The 19,535-nt window shown below is 44.5% G+C and overlaps 1 protein-coding gene and 1 long non-coding RNA gene across 4 annotated transcripts in view; both read left to right on the top strand.

The window, feature by feature from the left end:
* SCRN1 (secernin 1) overlaps positions 1-19,535 on the top strand; it is a 62,824-nt gene that overhangs the window by 11,326 nt on the left and 31,963 nt on the right. For all 3 annotated transcript variants that reach the window (XM_030308166.1, XM_030308167.2, XM_030308168.2), the window contains exon 2: positions 11,355-11,514. In XM_030308166.1, the coding sequence (XP_030164026.1) occupies positions 11,356-11,514 (159 nt within the window). In that variant the 5' untranslated portion in view covers position 11,355. The remainder of the gene's footprint in view (positions 1-11,354; positions 11,515-19,535) is intronic.
* Positions 13,378-16,239, top strand: LOC115509032. Its single transcript, XR_003967201.1, has 3 exons — positions 13,378-14,575; positions 15,630-15,712; positions 15,831-16,239. It is a non-coding gene; the product is annotated as an uncharacterized LOC115509032 (long non-coding RNA).

Genomic DNA, 19,535 nt, shown 5'->3' with positions numbered 1-19,535 from the left:
TCACATTTCCCCAATTGTCTTATAAAGTTTTTGTATCATTTATTTAAATCAGGATCCAAATAAATTCCAGTCAGTGCAGTTGGCTGATACATCTCTTAAGTAACTTTGTCTCTTAATCTTTTTTTTTTCCCTTGCAGTTTTTGTTGTTGTTATAGAAGAAGTCAGATTTGTCCTGTAATTTCTCATAGTCTAGACTTTCCTGATTGCATCCCTAAGATGTTATCTGCATTCTCTGTAAACTGATGGTTAGATCTGGAGGCTCTATCATCCTAATTTGGTTTTTTTTTATAAGCTTATTTACTTAGAGAAAGAGAGAGAATGAGCTGGGGAGGGGCAGAGAGAAAGAGAGAGAATCCCAAGCAGGTTCCACACTGCCAGCATTGAGCCTGATGCAGGGCTCGAACTCATGAACCGTGAGATAGGATCTGAGCTGGAAAGCTAGAGTCGGCTGCCTGTCCGACTGAGCCACCCAGACTCCCCCTGGCCCGATTCTCTAAGCACATTTTAGTTACACCATGGAACGTGTATCTGATGTGCCAGGGTGCAAACCACTGAGGGATTGGCGTAATGGTGGCACACCATCACCAGTGAGTAAGAGCGAGGAAAGTAAACGTTTATTTGTAAATAAAAGTAAGCTGTGTACAGCCACAGGCCCCGGTGCCTTCTGTATGCTTGCACATAAATTGGAGTGCTGTGTTGTATGTGGGGTATTAGTCCCATTTTCACATGTGGAAACTCTGTTTCAGAGAGCTCATGACCTGCTTGTCTCTTACAGGTAGTGGGTGGATTCAGGATATAAACAAGGGCCTATTTATCTTAAAGTGTATCATTTTCTTGCCTGTGTACACATGGGGCTGCAGGGCCAAGCGGGCATTGTAAAGGAGGACAACTGACCTGACAATGAAAAAAGAAAGAACAAAAAAAGCAATAGCCCGTGGGTGATGCTAAGTGGCACTTTCATTGGCCTCCGTGTCAGGGAGTGGAGGGGACAATGGAGAGGACCCCCTCCTCAGCTCCAGTCTTGATGTCACACGGGAATGTGTGCCCAGTGTTGGCAGATCTTTTCTGAGATTTCAGAAGTGTCTGAATTTCTATGAAAAATCTCTAGAATTGAAAATGTTCTATTTTTTAGTTGTTTTTTTTTTTTTTTTGAGAGAGAGAGAGGGCACGAGTGAGTGAGGAGAAGAGAGAGAGGGAGAGAGAGAGAGAGAGAGAGAGAGAGAGAGAGAGAGAGAGACTTCCACGCAGGCTCCTGCCTGTGAACATAGAGCCCGACGTGGGGCTCAAGCTCACAAACCGCGGGATCATGACCTAAGCCAAAGTCGGATGCTTAGCCGATTGAGCCACCCAGGCGCCCCCAGAATCAAACATGTTAGCTGCTAATTCAGATTAAACAAACAAACAAACAAAACAAAACACTATCTAGGACAACACCCTGGGCCAAACCAAACAAATGTGCCGCCTGCCGCCCCTGTCCCTCCTCATGCTGCCCTAAGTTATGTCGGTTGAAGATTGGTTCTGCAGACCGCAGCGGGCAAGTGTGGCAGGGACGAGTTGCCCCTGAAATTAAAGAAAGGGGATATTAAGTAGCTCTTAAAAGGCATCCACTGGCAACGAGGCAAATCTTCAAAAGATGACAGAGCATTTAATACTTCAAGGAAAAAGCCAGTTTCTGAAGCCTGAACAGATCAGACGTTAACAAAGGAACAGCCCTCCTCATCCGTGTACCTTTTTCTCATCCTCGTGAGGCTCGAGCCCGTGCGGTGGCCCACATGGTGTTCTGAGCATTTGGTAAGTATTTGCAAGTCTCTGCTCATTTCAGCCCTCACCATAAATAACCCTGTCGTTACCCGGTCAGAGAAAGGTGACACGGGCCTGAGATTCACACCAAGCTTGGCCCCGAAGCCTGCTTACTTAACAACCTATATGGTCTTTCTTTTGTTAAATCGTTCCTCATTCAAAGCACAGAGTATTAGAAGCTGGGATTTCCTGGCTCTGGACTCCCAAAGCATATGCCCCACTATCTTGAGCTTTCAACAAAACACTTAGTAGGGTATTTCTTTCAGGCAGAGCTCGATGAGCCTTTCATCAGCTTCTGTTAGCATTTACATCCAATGTCTAGCTAGAGAATTCCTTTCCCGAACACCGTATCTATTCTTTACCATTCCCACAGTAGATACCCGACAGAAAAACCAATTTGTAAGCGATTATTAGCATTTGTCCTGTTTTCAGTTCAGCAAGAATGTCGATCATTTAAAAAATGAATTTATCAGTCTGTGAGTTCGAGCCCCGCGTTGGGCTCTGTGCTGACAGCTCAGAGCCTGGAGCCTGCTTCATATTCTGTGTCTCCCTCTCTCTGACCCTCCCCTGTTCATGCTCTGTCTCTCCCTGTCTCAAAAATAAATAAACGTTAAAAAAAAAATAAAAAAAATAAAAATGAATTTATCAGGAAATAAAATAACATCATAAAATAAGGTCTTCTTGGCTTTTCTGGAAGCCGGTAATTCACAGACGCCAGATTTAAGCCTACCCGGTCCGTTCGGGAAAGCTGGGAGCTTGGGGAGTAAGGAAGCCTGGCCGGACATTTGGGTTTCGTTTCTGTGTGCAAGTAAAGGCACCTTGTCACAGTTACTTGCGAGACAGTTAATAAGCTTCTAGCTTGTAGAGGTAGTCATTTTCTTCCTCTCAGGCAGTTTAAGCCTCTCTTATTACTGGGTAAGGTGACTGATGAGGGACACTCAGGAGCTTCATTGGGATAAAAGGGCAGGGCAGTCTGGCAGTCAGGCGAAGAAAACCCCTACCCGGGCTCAGAGCATTCATGCCCTTCAGTAACAACTCCCTGAACTTGAGGACAAAGACCTCTTCTCGCTTGCGGCTTCCTCCCTCCTTGTCTAGACATTCTGCAAGTGGTCTCCTAGTTACAGGGGTGCGGTGCGCCAGCCCTGCATGCCTGTACCCAGCCTGTGGGCACCAGCCAGAGGGTGAAGGTGCAGATTCCGCCCCCCCCCCCGCCCCCACCCCCTTCTTGTGCAGTGAACTCCAAGGAAGCTCAAATATCTTGTTCCCACGAGGAAGTCGGGACTCCTAAGAAAAGTTTGATAAGGAGGACAATGGTGGTTAGAAATTGAGCTCTGGGGGACCTCACCACAGCTGACAGCAGCAATCTCTAAAGCTGTGCACCTGCAGTACTGTGGCCTCTAGCCACATACGACCGTTTAATTAAATTTTTTTAATTGTGGTAAGATACACAGAGCATGAAGTTACCATCTTAACCATGCTGTTTAAGCGCACAGTTCAGTCGTGTTAAGGATATTCGCATTGTCGTGCAACCAGTCTCCAGAATTTTTTGTCTTGCGGGGCTGAAACCCTGAAACCCTATACCCATTCCCCCTCCCCCCACCCCTGGTAACCACCTTTCTCTATGAATATGACTACTCTAGGGCCTCATATAAGTGAGATTATATAGTGTGTGTGTGTGTGTGTGTGTGTGTGTGTGTGTGTGTGACGGGCTTATTTCACTTAGGGTAACATGGGCTATCTTAATTTTAAGTTAATTAAAAATTCAGTTCCTGACTTGCACTGGCCATATTTCAAGTACTCAGTAGCCCCATCTGGCTAGTGGCCACTGGATTGGACAGCACAAATACAGAACATTTCCATTATCACAGAAATTTTTTACTGGACAGGGCTCGTCTGAAAGAAGACAAGTGGCTTATACAGAGAAGTGGCTGGAGGCGGGGGCTGGGAGAAGGAAAAGTACCGGCTATTTTTTTTTCTTACCATTCCAGCTGATGAATAACCCGACTCCTTTTCTCCCCCACAGAAACAATAGCAGCTACCTTCTGTTTTAATAGTTGCAACTTGTATCCTTAGCCCAGCCTCCAGTCTTCCTGTAGCATAGGACATGAAGAATAATCCAGTTTGAGAAAATACACAATACAGACTACAGATAAATGTACTTTAAAACATTCTTAGCAAGTACGTTTTAGGAAGCACCTGTCAGTTTAACTATCCATGGGAGTTAAATTGCAGTGTTTCATTAATCGGAACTATTAGTTTATCGCTTACTTGGCAAGAATCCTAATTGGTATTTACCACAAAGAAGCCTTATTCAGTAGACCTACCCTTTAAGCCTGTTGCTTTTAAAGATTTTTGCTTGAGACCCGCAGTAAGAAAGAGAAATATTGTATCTCCTCCCAGTTTATGCACACACTTACATGTTTACATGTATATACCTGAACTTAAAGTTTCTTGTAACAACACTTACCCTTATTAAGTGTGATGCATATATTGTTTTATTAAAAAATGTTTGTCTATTAAAAAAAAACAAAAAACAAAAAACCACTGATCCTATCCACTGAGTCGATTTTGTAACCCTCAAAAGGGCCGCAACATGCCGTTTGGAAAACACGGCTTTAGGTACAGCTAGGTTCCATTTCAGGCCTGGGGTGAATGCTGCTCCCCATCTCTCATGGGATGACTCAGAAAGTGGCTAAGAATTGCATCTCAAGGGGCGCCTGGGGGCTCAGCCCGTTGAGTATCCGGCTTCAGCTCAGGTCATGATCTCACGGCTCGTGAGTTCGAGCCCGGCGTCGGGCTCACTGCTGTCAGCACAGAGCCCACTTAGGATCCTCTGTCCCTCCCCCCACCCCCGCCCCTCCCCACTCCTCCCCGCTCACGGTCTCTCTCCCAAAAGTGAAAAAACATTTATAATAATAATAATCATAATAATAAAAAGAATTGCATCTCAAAACAAGCAAGATTTTTTTTAAAAGCCATCAATCAGGCTTTATTTCTGAGGAACCTCTGTCCACTCATTTTAATGCCGGTTTAAGTAGAGAGTAGTTATGATAAAAAAAACCCGTTTTCAAATGGTTATACTGTTTTTTAAAGCCAAACATAAACAAATGAACACTTTTTCATGCAGTAAATTTCTATATTAGCATGTGCGATTGGGAGTTCATTGAATTTTAGTTTACTTTTCTTTGTGGAGGGGAATATCACATCATAATACTATATAAGGTTATTGAGGGGAAAGGCAAAAAAAAAAAAACCCTTAGTTTCTGGTGTCATGCATGAAAAATTGAATAGTTTATAAAAAATCTTGTAAACACAGATGTCAAAACGCATGTTTTATACGGTATGTAGACGAGTTAACTTGTCCGATTTTTTTTCTTTCATCGTGTAACTCTCCGGTATGTTAACTAGTGTTTTTGACAGATAATAGGGACAAAATGGAGTTTCCTTGAATCAAGTCCAGAAGCATTTCATCTCAGGGTCGGCAGAGAATTGGCTTCCTGAAGAGCCCGTTTTTCTTTTCGCCTCAACAGAGGGGCAACGCCGCGAGAGGCCTCCCCACTATTTGTGTGAATAATAGTAATGAAAATTTGTGTGCTCCTTGAGGAATTCTGAATTAGGCAGGCTGTAGAAAAAAGTGAAAGAAAGTATCAGAGAATAATTATGATAATGCCGAATAAAAGGTATCATCCTTAGGGGATGAGGGATGGGCAAAATGGGTGAAGGGGGTCAAAGGCATGAACTTCCAGTTATAAAATAGATAACTCCTGGGAATATAAGATACGTCATAGCAACTATAGTTAACACTATATATTATACAGTATTGCATATTTGAAACTTGCTAAGAGAGTAGATCTTAAAAGTCCTCATCACAAGCAAAAAAAATTCTATGTATGGTGACAGATGTCACCGAGATTTATTGTGGTGATCGTTTTATAATGTGTCCACATACTGAATCATTATGTCGTATACCTGAAGCTAATATAATGAACGTCAATTGCACCTCAATAAAAAAATGTCGTCCTGGGGTGCTTGGGTGGCTTAGTCGGTTGACCATTCGACTTCGGCTCAGGTCATGATCTCATGGTTTGTGAGTTCGAGCCCCACCCTGGACTGACTGCTGTCAGCCCAGAGCCTGCTTCAGATCCTCTGTCCCCCTCTCTCACTTCCCCTCCCCTGCTTGTGCTCTCTGTCTCTCAAAAATAAATAACATTTCTTAAAAATGTCATCCTGATAAGAATGTCATAACTGATAAGAATTTGCCAGTTTTGAAATTTTAGATGTGTCAGGACACAGAAGTAGAGACAAAGTGTTTTCTTTAAAATAAAATTCTAAAATCGGTACTGTCCCTTGGATTTATTTTTTAAAAACTCATTTTTGTGTGTGTATATAAAGTGTAAATACTTGTAGGAAAATTAGAAATTAAGGGAAAATATGAAAAAATTAGAAAGAATTCAGTGGTCAGGCTCCTACCTGGGCACATTTCCTTTTAGTCTTTTCTATGCATAGTTTTACATAATTAAAATAATTTATTTTGGATCTCCCTCCCCAGCCATTTCTCCATGCAGTTAAAAATTCTTCGGGGCGCCTGGGTGGCTCAGTCGGTTAAGTGTCCTACTTTGGCTCAGGTCATGATCCCGCCGTCTGTGAGTTTAAGCCCCATGTCAAGCTCTGTGCTGACAGCTCGAAGCCTGGAGCCTGCTTTGGATTCTGTGTCTCCCTCGCTCTCTGCCCTGCTTGTGCTCTGTCTCTCTGTCTCTCTCTCTCTTAAAAATCAATGAACATTGAAAAACTTCACAAACATTTGTAATGGCATTGATGTAGCATGAGTTTTCAGCTACTGTGATGCTGGACACTTAAGTTTCAGTTTTACACCTGTATAAGTACTGCTGTGTTGAACATTTTTGTGCATAAACCTTGTCCGTGTTCCTGATCGTTCCTTAGGGTGAATATATGGAAATAGAATTACTTGTCAACCCCTTCATTTACATCTAAGGAGCTCTTTCTGTCACAGCCAACTTCTTTGAAAAATTGCCAATGTGCCCTGGCTCTACCTTCTACCTAAAACTCGGCCTAAAAGCCTCCAGTGGGTTAGACATCCGTGTCTATCATGGGATAGACACTGAAATCCTTGCCGTGGTCTTCAAGGCTTAACATGGACTGGCCTGTCTCCCTGCTTCTCCAGCCTCTTCCCCATTCTCTCTGGCCTCAGCTCTGGCTTTTTGATTTATTAGCTCCTTGCCCTTTCTCCGGCCGCAGGACCTTAAAAGCTGCTTATCATATATCTGACACCGTCTTCCTCCCCCAGCCATCTCTTCTTTGTGGAGGAGGAGGTGAGATGTCTGCTCAGAGGAGGTGGTTGGAGGTTTGAAAAGAAGTGAAAGTCTCAAAAGTTCATTTAGGAGATAAAAAGTGGAATTGTTCATTTAGTTCATTTGGCGGATAAAAAGTGGAATTGACCAGAGAAGTATCCAAAAGATTTCTAGGCAGTAATGGGAACACACACATGGTGTTTTCAGGGTTAGGAATATGAGACTCACATCAAGGGAAATGAATTGGTACCCAGGGCTTTGATCACCTTCAGCTTCTTGAGAGCAAGTTTGCTTAAACTCAGTCCGCCAGGTGAGTTCGGTAGCTACTTCCTAATGTTTGTTTTCTGGGGTCTTCTCGAAGCGTGCTATCTCCTCTTTGGTAATTCAGTTTATATGGATGAGAGCGTATTTTGTCATTAGAATATGTGGAGTGCTTCCCAAGGAAGCACTTAAGGGATTATTGGAAGGCTTAATGTGAAAATCTTCATTTCTGGGTTTATTGCGAGGTTATGGTGACGCTCTGTCCAATAGCATTCCTATTACTTGGTAATGAGATGTGTGGCTAATTACATTTAAACTAATTAAGGTTGTTAATAAAAATTCATTTCCTTAATCACACTAACTATGAGGCTAATGGCCACCATATTGGACGCTGGAGGTAGAACATTTCCACCAATGTAGAACGTTCTTCCGGACAGCATTGATCTAGAGAGTGGAAAAGGATCCAGCAGAGTCATCTCTGGGGCTAGTAAGTGTCTAGAATGGTGATCCAGGAAAAATAAATGGACAATTACCCTTGGCTGGTTTGCTACTGGGTGTGTTACACAGTTTGCTGGTTCATTTAGCATTAAAAAAAAAAAAATAGGCATTACAATTCTGCTCCCTTCTGGCATTCCCAGTCTTTCACAAGATTCAGTGGAAAAGCCAGCCTCTCTGGGCCCACATACCCATGGGCTTGTGTTGCCTACAGCCAGGTCATGGTCACGTGACCCATACATCTCGCTGACCAAGCAGATGTCCTGACAGAAGAATAGAATAGGTGCTTGTCAAAGCCCTGTTTTATTTATTTCCTACAGATACAGCTGATAAATGCAAGACCAGTGCATTGCTACCATTTTTAAGGACCCCTGCTCATAGGGGAGACACCAGCACTTTTGAAATGACCCAATGATAGGGGAGGAAGGGGAGTCCTGTCACATAGGAGAGGCATTACAAACGCAGGTAAATACACCCCTTCTCCATCTTATCTTCCGGATTTGTTTCACTTTATCTGGCTCAGCCAGCAATTCTTCCCACCCTCAAATTCTAGCAACTCGCTATTGAAGCATTTTGTCTTCGAATTATTCTAGGTCTTTCTTACACATACGGACTTTTGGTTAACTTCTCCCTGCTTCTCAAGTCTGAAGATAATGCAGTTCTTGTGAAAATAGAAAAGGATAATTGGAGAAGGAACTGGAATTTTTTTTTTTTTTTTTTCATCTCCCCGCCGGTTCTGTCTCACAGCGTGAGCGGGGTAGTGTTCTGAGCTCGGAGGGGATTATTTTAGAGCTCTGGGCTCCTCCACTTGTCGGTGCCCTCGGGTGCCCAGTGCAGGGAAGGACTTTGGACAGCCCAGGGTGTGCACGTACAGACGAATCTGAAGCAGCCTGGATGCAGACATAGCAATACGGTCCCTCACAGAGACGTTGCCGACTCTGCGACTGGGTAACTGCCCCAGTTATGAGTGAGGTAGATTTGACTGGCTTGACTTGTAGAAGTTTTGAGATGCCGCTCTGTTTGAACAGTCAACACCCAAAGAAAATAGCTTATGCTCACGTAGCTTTCACAGCTTGTGAAGTATGTTCTCAAGCATCACGTCATTTGATACTCACGATAACCTTATGGCCTGGGGCAAAACAGTTGCAGAAGGGAAAACCTAGGCCCAGAGAGGGAAAGTGACTTGCTCAAGCTCACGCAGTAGTAGGTGGTGCGGCTGAGTTTTGAATCCCAGCGGCTTTGCTGGGATCATTGCTTTACTTCTCACTTGCATTTGGAATCATTAAATAAAACACATTGACGACACACATATGACGGTTGGCTTAATAGATAATGTTTGTCGAGGGCCTATAGTAGGGGTTTGGGAAAGGGGCTGCTGGGATTGGGTGGCCTGCGTCCTGCCCTCAGGCATCTTTATTTGAAACATTTGAAGCAGTACATTTACAGACAAATGCACATCATCTTAGAACAGACTGGAGGCCTTATGGATGCTGAGGAAATGAGAGTCCTTTGTAGAAGGCATCCTGAAAGGAAGGGATTTTGAATCAGATCCTGAAGGAAAGGCACAGACCCGGGCAGGGAGTCCCAGCCAGGTGCAGAGGCATGGTGGTGAGAAAAAGCTGTAGAGAGTTGGCTTCGGTTTTAAAAAAGACGAAAAGAGCACTTGTTTCTTATTTTTTGAAAATCTACCCTGCAGAAGACATTGCGCACAGCTGGGTTTACGGCGCTGCAAGAGAGACGTGGTTTCCCTGCCTTCATATTGCTTAGCCTTTGGGTGGAAAGACCAAGTGTTGATTGTTGGTAGTAAAATCATTACATAAAGATTTCAGGTGGAGATTTGCTATAAAGGAAAAGGAGGGGATTCTGCGAGAGCATACAATACAGCGATGTAAATTCGACTGATGTTTGGTGCGCGAAGGAGTAGGAGTTCACTAGGCAAATGGTTTTGGTATAAGGAACAGAGAGAGGAGTGCTCAGGAACAGGGGTGAAGCATGTGCAAAGGCCGTGGGAGGATCAGAGGGGCTGGAAAAGGGTCTGTGTGCTGGAGTTGAGAGAACAGAGTGGCGAGTGGCATGAGACGGGGCTGGGGAGGAGGCATGAGCTTGATCAGATTTTGGTTCTTTATTCTAGGAACCATGGGAAATCACTGAAGCATTTTAAGCAGGGTGACACAACTGACATGATCAAATCTTCCTTTTAAAAAACCACTTTGGGAAGCCCGGGTGGCTCAGTCGGTTAAGCGTCCGACTTCGGCTCAGGTCATGATCTCACGGTCCGTGAGTTCGAGCCCCGTGTCGGGCTCTGAGCTGACAGCTCGGAGCCTGGAGCCTGTTTCAGATTCTGTGTCTCCCTCTCTCTCTGACCCTCCCCCACTCCCACTCTGTCTCTCTCTCTCTCTCAAAAATAAACATTAAAAAAAAATAATAAAAAGATCACTTTGTCTGGCACGTGCCAGTGTTTTGGAGGAGGAATAATGGTGGCTATGCAATAACTTCTTACTACTGGTGGGGATCCAGGCTAGTATTGGAGGCTTGGTGCAGAGTGGTGGTAGTGGAGATGGGGAGAAGTGGATACTTTCCAAAGAGATTTACAAGATCGAATCTACAGGTGGAATTTAGTGGTATGTTAGATAACAGAGAAGCAGATGATAAGGATAGTTCTTGAGCTCCAGATGTTCCAGTGACATGGATAGTTCATTGGATGGCCAATGAGATAGAGATCTGTGGGAAGGGACCCAGTTTAGGGAATAAGAGGATGAAGCCAGCTTTGGGTATCAGGGAGGCATTGGGCCTATGGGTCAGGAGCTCAAGGAGAGAACGTGGCTGGAGTCAGATGTGCAGGTCATGGGCACCTAAGTGACCAATGGTCATGGATGAGTTTTTCCAGGAAGAAAAGAGCATTAAATGAGGAAGGAAGAATCAAGCAGTGAGGACGCTCAGTGGCCAGGTAGAAGCGCACAAGCCAGCCCAGAAACACTGGAGAGGTTGGAGGAAAACCAAGAGATCCTGGACTGTTATGTCATGGAGGTAGAGTAAAAATATACAAAACAGGGGGAGTATCTTTCACTTTATCTCTAGACCCATTTCCCCATCACCACCCCGAAGTCCGTTACATCCCGAGAAGCCACACATCTCGAGCTCCAAGACAGTTGGGGAGGACACTGTTACGAGTGCATTTAATGATTTTTCTATTACTGGGACAGATTGCCCTGTGTGGTTTCTGCCGGGAACAATAGCCTCCTTTCCGTTCTCTTACATCATTGCCCTTTGGCTGCCACTGCGGATTGTTGCAAAACTGAGCTAGTTTAATCCCACGGAGCACTAACCACTATCTGGTCTCCGCAGTTCTGCTCCAGGCGCCCTACCTTCCTGTGCCAGCTGGGATCTCTTAATGAACTAGCCGCACACAGTTCGACACTAAAACTGCTTTCACTGGTGAAACTGTCGAATGTTCCACCTTAGGGCTGTTTCCATTCTCTCCCTTTGCAGGATGGCTGTCGCTCCTCCAAGTTACTGTTTTGTGGCCTTCCCACCACGTGCTAAGGACGGTCTGGTGGTATTTGGGAAAAACTCAGCTCGGCCCAGGGATGAAGTACAGGAGGTTGTGTATTTCTCGGCTGCTGATCATGAACCCGAGAGCAAGGTTGAGGTAAGTCCTGTGCTACAGTCTCTCGTTACCACTCACTCTTGCCTCTGGCTTCGCCCAGCACACTTTCCTTAAGCCTGCTCACCGGTCAGGACTGTCCTGTTAGTTCTGTTGATTCCTGTTCCCACGTGGCTTTGTTCATAGCCTTAGAAACCGGATCGCGTGGAGAATACCACGTTCATTGCTGTGACCCTTGTTAAGTAAAATATTTACATGGCTCCAAAGTCGAATGTACAAAATAAGGTATATTCGTAGAAGTCCAGTATCTATCTTTGTCTCATTTACTCTACTTCCTTTTTCTCCTATAGATGTTCCACGTTTTGAAAAATATTTTCATTTGCGCATCTGAAAAACTACATATGGGGGCACCTTGGTGGCTCAGTCAAGTCCCACTCTTTGATTTCTGCTCAGGTCACGATCTCGTGGTTTGTGGGGTAGAGCCCCATGTCGGGCTCTGCGTTGACCGCACGGAGCCTGCTTGGGATTCTCTCCCTCTCCTCCTCCCTCACTTGTGCATGCTCTCTCTCTTGAAATAAGTAAATAAATTTTTAAAAATTTAAAAGAAATTATCTGTGTACACAGTTGTGCACGCGTGCTTGCACGTGCGTGTGCGCACACACACACACACACACACACACACAATTATCCCAGTTCCTCTCCTTTCTTGAATGGGTAGCATGCCCTGTACACTTTTCCCCACTTTGCTTTTTTTTAACTTAAATCATATCTTGGAGATCACTCCATATGGTAACTGGGGGTAGTATTCATTACTCACTTAGAGCTGTGGAGTGTTGGAGTCTATGGATGTATCATAGTTTAATCAGTCCCATGTTGCTGGACACTTGGGTTGCTTTCCAGCCTTTTGTTATTGCAAATATTTTCTTGTATTTTGAAGTGAATAATAGCCCGGTGTATCTGTCACAGTATCTGGTCTTGGTTTGTGTATGTGTATCGTTGTTAAAAAATGATCTATCCATTCCTGCCTTGAGTGCTGAAAAATCAGTTTTTGTCAGTCCTTCTTTGGGATACGTGCCTAGAAATGGGACTGTTGGATCACATAGTAGATAAGTCTGTAATTGTTTGGTTATTATCACATTGCCTTCCCTAGGTGGAGTACTTGCATTTCTCCTAGGAGGGTGACAGTGCACTTCTCCATATGCTCAGAGTGCATCGTCAAGCTTTCGTGATGGCTATTTTAGTCTGCTGTTTCACTACATTCTTTCACTGGTTGTCTCAGCTTTTATCGTGCATTCTCTTGGGTGTTCCAGGTTGATTGTTATCAGCACCTGCGAATAGAGTCTGAGTGTTCTTACATCTCTGCTTTCTTGTCTGATGGATTGGCTGAGCTTGGATCCGACGTTAATATTTAGTGGAGATAGTGGGTATCTTTGCCTTTGTTCGTGACCTGAGTGAGGCAGCCTTCAGTGTCTCTCCAGTCACTAAAGGGCTGGCTTTAGGACAGAGATTTACACAGTTTTATTTTAAGTATTTTAGAAAGTATACATCAGTTTCTGTTTTTAGTGGTTAAAAAGAACCCCTCAGGAGCAGGTGTTGAATTTTGTTAAAGGTTTTTTGTTTTTTTCCAGTAACATGGATTTTTTTCTTTCAACTTATATGACAAATGGAACCATCTTGTGTTCACGGAATAAACTTCTTGGTTATGGTATGTTTATTTGCGTGTGTGTGTGTGTTTTAATGGTAGGTTTTTTTTTAATTTTTTTTTTTTTGAGAGAGAGAGGGAGAGAGAGAGAGAGAGAGAGAGAGAGAGAGAGAGAGAATCTTAAACAGTCTCCATGCTTAGCATGGAGCCCAATGCAGGGATGTATCTCACAACTCGAGAGATCATGACTTGAGCCGAAATCACGAGTCAGAGGCTTAACCGACTGAGCCACCCTGGTCCCCCAAGGGTGAAGAATTTAGAGAAAAAACTTTGGGTGAGTAAATTAACAAGCTGTTTCCACTGACACAACTTCTGCTCTTTGGTGTTCTGGGTCTTGGAAAATAAACTGATTTTTCTGCTAACTGTGCTGGGTTTTAAATGGGCATCCGTCAATGCGTATTTTATTTTCTTACCTGAATCTTTGTCTGTTTCAGTCCTTTAAAAACAGCTAAGCAGCACCGGACAGCAACAGAACTTTACAAGGAGCTGCTTATGTTGGGTGAATGGAAAAGGGGCGAAGAAGCGGCCAGGCAGCATGGGGCATGACTTGGCATGGGTTGTGTGCCGTGGGGGAGGTGTAGACTGTGTCCCCAGGACATTCACCAGAACCACTCGCCTCTCCTCTCGCGCCACTAACTGGGTCCAAGCATCTAAGCTTCAGTAGGACATTTCTTTTATATAGGCGGAGAAAAACACTGGGTTCTCTGGCGACCATGCTAGGTTTTTCGATTCCTGAATGTTTGACTGTCCGTGTCATTTGGATTTGAATGTTTCTCTCTTCCTGGAACAGAGTGGACTCTGCGTGGATGAAGTTTGCAGGTTTGAGTTGTGACAGGTTTGACTTATTAGTGACCTTCCCTGCCTGTCTTCCCTAAATGTTTCTTTTTTTCCAAAGAGTCATACAGACTGAAACAATACTTGGATTTTCACGTGGGCAGATTTAATTTCCCAGAGATAGCTGCACCAAATCCCATCCTACACGCACTTCTTACGGTGTCATGAACACTCCTCCGTGGAGAGGTGAGGCTGATGCCCCCCTCCCCTGCCATGAGTCTGGGTGAGGGCTTGCGTTTGCTCTGACCTGCGTGGCATGCTGGAAGTGAGTCTTTGTGACCTCCAGGGCTGGGTCACGAAAGGATTTGGCGCCTACACGTGTCTCTGTCTCTTGGGATCTGGCCCTGAGAATCCAGGCACCAGACTGGAAGGAACCCAAAACCAGCCCACATACAGAGAGCACAGGGAGGGGCCCACATGGAGAGGAACCGGAGTCCTTCAGCCAGCGACCAGCGTCGGCTGCCAGATGTGCGAGTGAATGGCCCTTCAGACGGGTCCAGCCTCAGACAGTGTGGAATGGAGAGTGTCGTCTCTGTCGTGCCCTGTCCGATCTCCTGACCCATCGAGCTCGTGAGCATAATAAATGCTTGTTTTACACCACTGCATTTGGGGATCACTTGTCAGTAGCCATAGTAACCACAGCATCACACAAAAGCCACTTATAAATATGTCTGAAATAGAGGTTTTAGAAAAATTTGTTTTCTTTTGGGAGGGATAGGCTAAATAAAGCAATATTTTCCTTTCACGGGCACCGTCAAGTTTAGAAAATAGGCTAGATTTCTTTCCCTTGTTGACTCAGAGTATATTGTCACTCCCATGTGCTGGAGGTTACGTGATGTGGTTCGACGCACATCAGAATCAGTTTCGAAGGCAGCCTGACCTCTTTTCTGTGCTGCCCACCTGTGTCTGGAGCTGCCTCTGTGCGTTTCCACATCCGTATCCTGTGAGTAATAAAATAACGTCACGGTCAAAAACCAAGCTCATCTTCCCCATCTCCTCTGTTCTTCTTCCTCTGTCAGCACCACCATTGTCTGCCCCATAGTTTAATGTAGAAACCAGAGGGAAACGTTGACCCTCATTTCCCCACACACCTCTGGATGCATGGGGACTGCTGTCGCCAAGTCCTGTGGCTTCCTCTGCTGTGTCCCCATCCCCTCCCCACGGCCCCTAGCTCATTCGGACCCACCCCCACCTCTCTGCTGCTATAATCTGCTTCTTCATCCCTGGCTCTCTTTTTCCTAGATTCTTCAGCCTGCAGGGTCACCAGAATTTTCTTTTCAGAGCAAAACTCTGTCCCTGCCTTGTTTCAAAAACGGTTGTGTTTACAGGATGAGAGTCCAGGCTGATTTGTATGCATTTCAGAACTCTCTCTGACTGGCACCCGGCTCACTTTCCCTTTGTGTCCTTTTCTTTTAAATTGGTAGACTTAATTTTTTTTTTTTTTTTTTTACTGCAGTTCGCAGAAAAATGAACAGAAAGGACAGAGAGTTCCCATATAACCCTTCACCCTTTCACCTCCTAGTTTTCCTTATTATTAACATGTTGCATCCGTGTGGTCCAGTGTTATAACCCATGAGCCAAGACTGATACATTATTACTAACCAACGTCTATCATTTGCCTTAGGGTTGGCTTTTCGTGTTGTGTATTTCCATGGGTTTCGACAGATGTAGACAATGACGTGTATCCACCATTATAGCCGGCATAAGGTATAGAAAATATTGTCTACAGAATACTTTCTCAGCCCCAAACATCCTCTGCGCTCCCCCGATTCATTCCTCTCTTCCTGACCCCTGGCAACCCCTGATGTATTCACTGTCTCCACAGTCTTTGCCCTTCCTGGAATGTCATATATTTGGAATCCTACAGTCTGTAGCCTTGCAGATTCTTTCGCTTAGTCGTACTCATTGAAGGTTCATCCATACCGTTTCCAGGCTTGATAGTGCAAGTTTAGTTCTGAAAAGTATCCCCCTGTCTGGATACACAACAGCTTAGCCTTCCGCTCATCTGGTGAAGGACATTTTGGCTGCTTCCAACACTGGGCAAGTATGAACAAAGGTGCTATAAACATTTATGTGCACGTTGTGCTTTGTTTTGCCTTTTAGCCCTGCTCCCCTCCTATGTGCGGGTTTTTATACGGACATAAGGCTTTTAACTCCTTTGGGATACTTTTAACAAGTAAAGATGCTTTTTAATGTAATTTTACATTTTGAATCGGTAATGTATCCGTGTGGTATTAAAAAAGTTTACTCTCGGGCGCCTGGGTGGCTCAGTCGGTTAAGTGTCCGACTTCGGCTCAGGTCATGATCTCATAGTTTGTGGGTTCGAGCCCCGCATGGGGCTCTGTGCTACCAGCTCAGAGCCTGGAGCCTGCTACGGATTCTATGTCTCCCTCTCTGTCTGACCCCTCCCCTGCTCATTCCCTCTCTCTCTCTCTCTCTCTCAAAAATAAATAATAAAAAAAAGATTTAAAAAAATAAAAAAAGGTTTACTCTCCCGTATTGCTACTCAGTCTGATTCCCATCCCGCATCACCCTTTTTAGTAATTACTTGCACATCCTTCCACTGTTTCATGCAAATGCAAACAAGTGTGAATACTTAGCCTTATCTTCTTACTTTTTGCCACAAAAGTAGCACATTATATATACTATTCTGAAACTTGATTTAAAACAATTTTTTTAAATGTTTATTTATTTTTGAGAGAGAGAGAGTGTGAGTGGGGGCAGAGCAGAGAGAGAGGCAGACACAGAATCCGAAGCAGGCTCCGGGCTCCGAGCTGTCGACACAGAGCCCGACGCTCACAAACTGTGAGATCATGGCCTGAGCCGAAGTCGGATGCTTAACCGACTGAGCCACCCAGGCGCCCCTGAAACTTGATTTTTAAATATAAAATTTCAAATGCACAAAAAAGGTCTACATTTTTTAAGTTTAGTAAATCTTTTCTAAAGATTCTTCTACATTTGTACACAGAGATCATCTTATTATTATTTGTTAAGGATGCATAGTGTCCATTGTGGAGATATTCCGTAATTTTTCAATCAGTCCTCTATTGGTGGACACTGGGCCTGTTTTCTAGTCCAGAAGTCAGTCATGAAGAACCTTGTATGTAAGTCATTCTGTACATGTGCGGGTATAGTCTCTAGATACACCTGGCAGATGTAGGATCGCTGGGTCGTGGGGTAAAGTTTTTGTACTAATAGCCCTCCAGAAGGGTTGTACAATTTCCTGCTTGCTTTTCTGCCCTCCTTCTTAGTCTTCCTCTCCCAGCTTGCACCATAGGCTCCAGCTACATTGAGCTGCTCGTCATTTCTTGAACAAGTAACAGATTTGCATTTCTTTGTGCTTTTGTTAAGAATGCCCTTCCTGTCCTCTCCTCTCCTTGGTAGATGCATCCTTCAGGGCCCACATACCAATATCCTCACCTCCCACTGGCCTGCCCTCCTTCTGTGAACATGTACTTTGTGCCTGTTCTGCCATTATAAATCAATGGAAATTTACAATTGCCTGAAACCGGTGGGATGAGTCTGGCCTCAGACACAAGGGTCTTGGCTTCCAGTCTTGTCTTCCCCATTTCCTGCATCTTGGGTCTTTGAGTCGCTTTGAGACTCAGTTTACTCATTTGCCAGATGGAGATCATAACATCCACTGTGTCTGCCTTACAGATTTTTTGGTGAAACACATGGGAGCTGATATTTGAAAGTACTTTATAAACTCTAAGGAGAACATTGTAAAAAGAGATTTTTTTTTTTTTTTTTTAAAGAATTGACTAGTGCTGAGAGCTTCTGTGACTCCAGGTCTCAGTTCCCAGACTATCTTTAGCATTTGGTTCTGAATCTGCTTTTCAATTTTACTCTTGCCTTCTCTCCGCCCCCTTTTTAAAGTAAGCTCTACGCCCAACATGGAGCCCAACATGGGGCTTGAACTCAAGACCCTGAGATCGAGACCTAAGCTGAGATCAAGAGTCAATCGCCTAACCAGCTGAGCCACCGAGGTGCCTCTACTCTTACCCCTTTAATTCCTTCTGTTACTTTCCCAAGTACAGAATGGTGGGCTCTTTTCCATAGGTGGGGTTATGAGCCCAACAACTATCATGCAACTTTCATAAAAGCTCTCATTGGCATACAGAAATTATTTTTCTAAACTGTGAAGAGTGAGAACTTCCTATAAACTCCCATGTATTTCTTAGCCATTTCACGACATTTTAAACGTATATATTCTGCAGTTTCCCTAGAAACCTCATACTTGAGTTTTGAGGTTCCAGGAATTCATTTTCTGAGAATAACTGTGCACTAAAAGTCATCCTGATTACTCATCCACTGACCCGCCTACCCTTCCAGCTGGCCCGTCCTTCCAGGCGGTCCTCCCGTCCAAGTTGTCCACTCACGCACCCGTCCTCCTTCCTTCTGTCTGTCCATCAGTCTACTCAGCCACCATCTACTCTCCGTCACATTCTCTTTGCTTGAGACAAAGGATAAATGAATAAAGAATAGGATCCTTTAACAGAGTTCCTCCATTTCTAAAATTACACTGCATGTTTTTGTTTAGCTCCACAGTTGAAAGATTGGAGCATTTTTTAAGTGTTCTTTAGTTTCTCTCTCTCTCTCTCTTTTTTTTTTTTAACAATTTCACTTTGGATGCAGAGTAGCATGGATCCGTGTATATCCATTTGTGCTCTCTGAGGATGCTATACCACTACGCATCACAGAGCACATCTCGACTTTTCCTCAAGCCCTGCTCCTTTCCGTAGATAGGAGTGTTGAGGAAGCAGATGAGTAATTTCCTGGATCATGATGTTCTCTGTGTGTATGGGATGTGTGTGTGTGTGTGTGTGTGTGTGTGTGTGCGCGCGCGCGTGCCTGTAGGTGGGTATGTATGCCTATTTTCATATGGTTGGATTTTCAATTTTTTTTTTTCAACGTTCATTTATTTTTGGGACAGAGAGAGAGCATGAACGGGGGAGGGTCAGAGAGAGAGGGAGACACAGAATCAGAAGCAGGCTCCAGGCTCCGAGCCATCAGCCCAGAGCCTGACGCGGGGCTCGAACTCACGGACCGCGAGATCGTGACCTGGCTGAAGTCGGACGCTTAACCGACTGCGCCACCCAGGCGCCCCATGGATTTTCTATTTAGGAAAAAATGGATCCAACATTAGAATACTGCTCCAAAAACCAATGCGTTTCTTTGTTTAAAAAAATGTTTATTTTATTTTTCAGAGAGAGAGAGAGCGCCAGCGTAAGTGGGGGAGGGGCAGAGAGAGAAGTGGACAGAGGCTCTGAAGCAGTCTCTGTGCTGACAGCAAAGAGCCTGATGCAGGGCTCCGGTTCGCGAACTGCAGGATCACGACCTGAGCCTAAGTTGGACGCTTAAGTGACTGAGCCACCTAGGTGCCCCATACAAAAACCAGTGAATTTCAATTAAAGTTGACCTGATTTATATTTGGTGCCCAGAGAATAATTATGTCACCATTCGTGGAGACAGAATTCTTGACAGCCAAGTCAGATTTGGCACATCATGCTTTTTGAAAGAGTCTCAT

The sequence above is a fragment of the Lynx canadensis genome, chromosome A2 (genome assembly GCF_007474595.2).
Source record: "Lynx canadensis isolate LIC74 chromosome A2, mLynCan4.pri.v2, whole genome shotgun sequence".
Taxonomy (NCBI): domain Eukaryota; kingdom Metazoa; phylum Chordata; class Mammalia; order Carnivora; family Felidae; genus Lynx; species Lynx canadensis.
The sequence above is the reverse complement of the archived record's forward strand: the minus strand, read 5'-3'. Positions and strand labels throughout refer to the sequence as shown.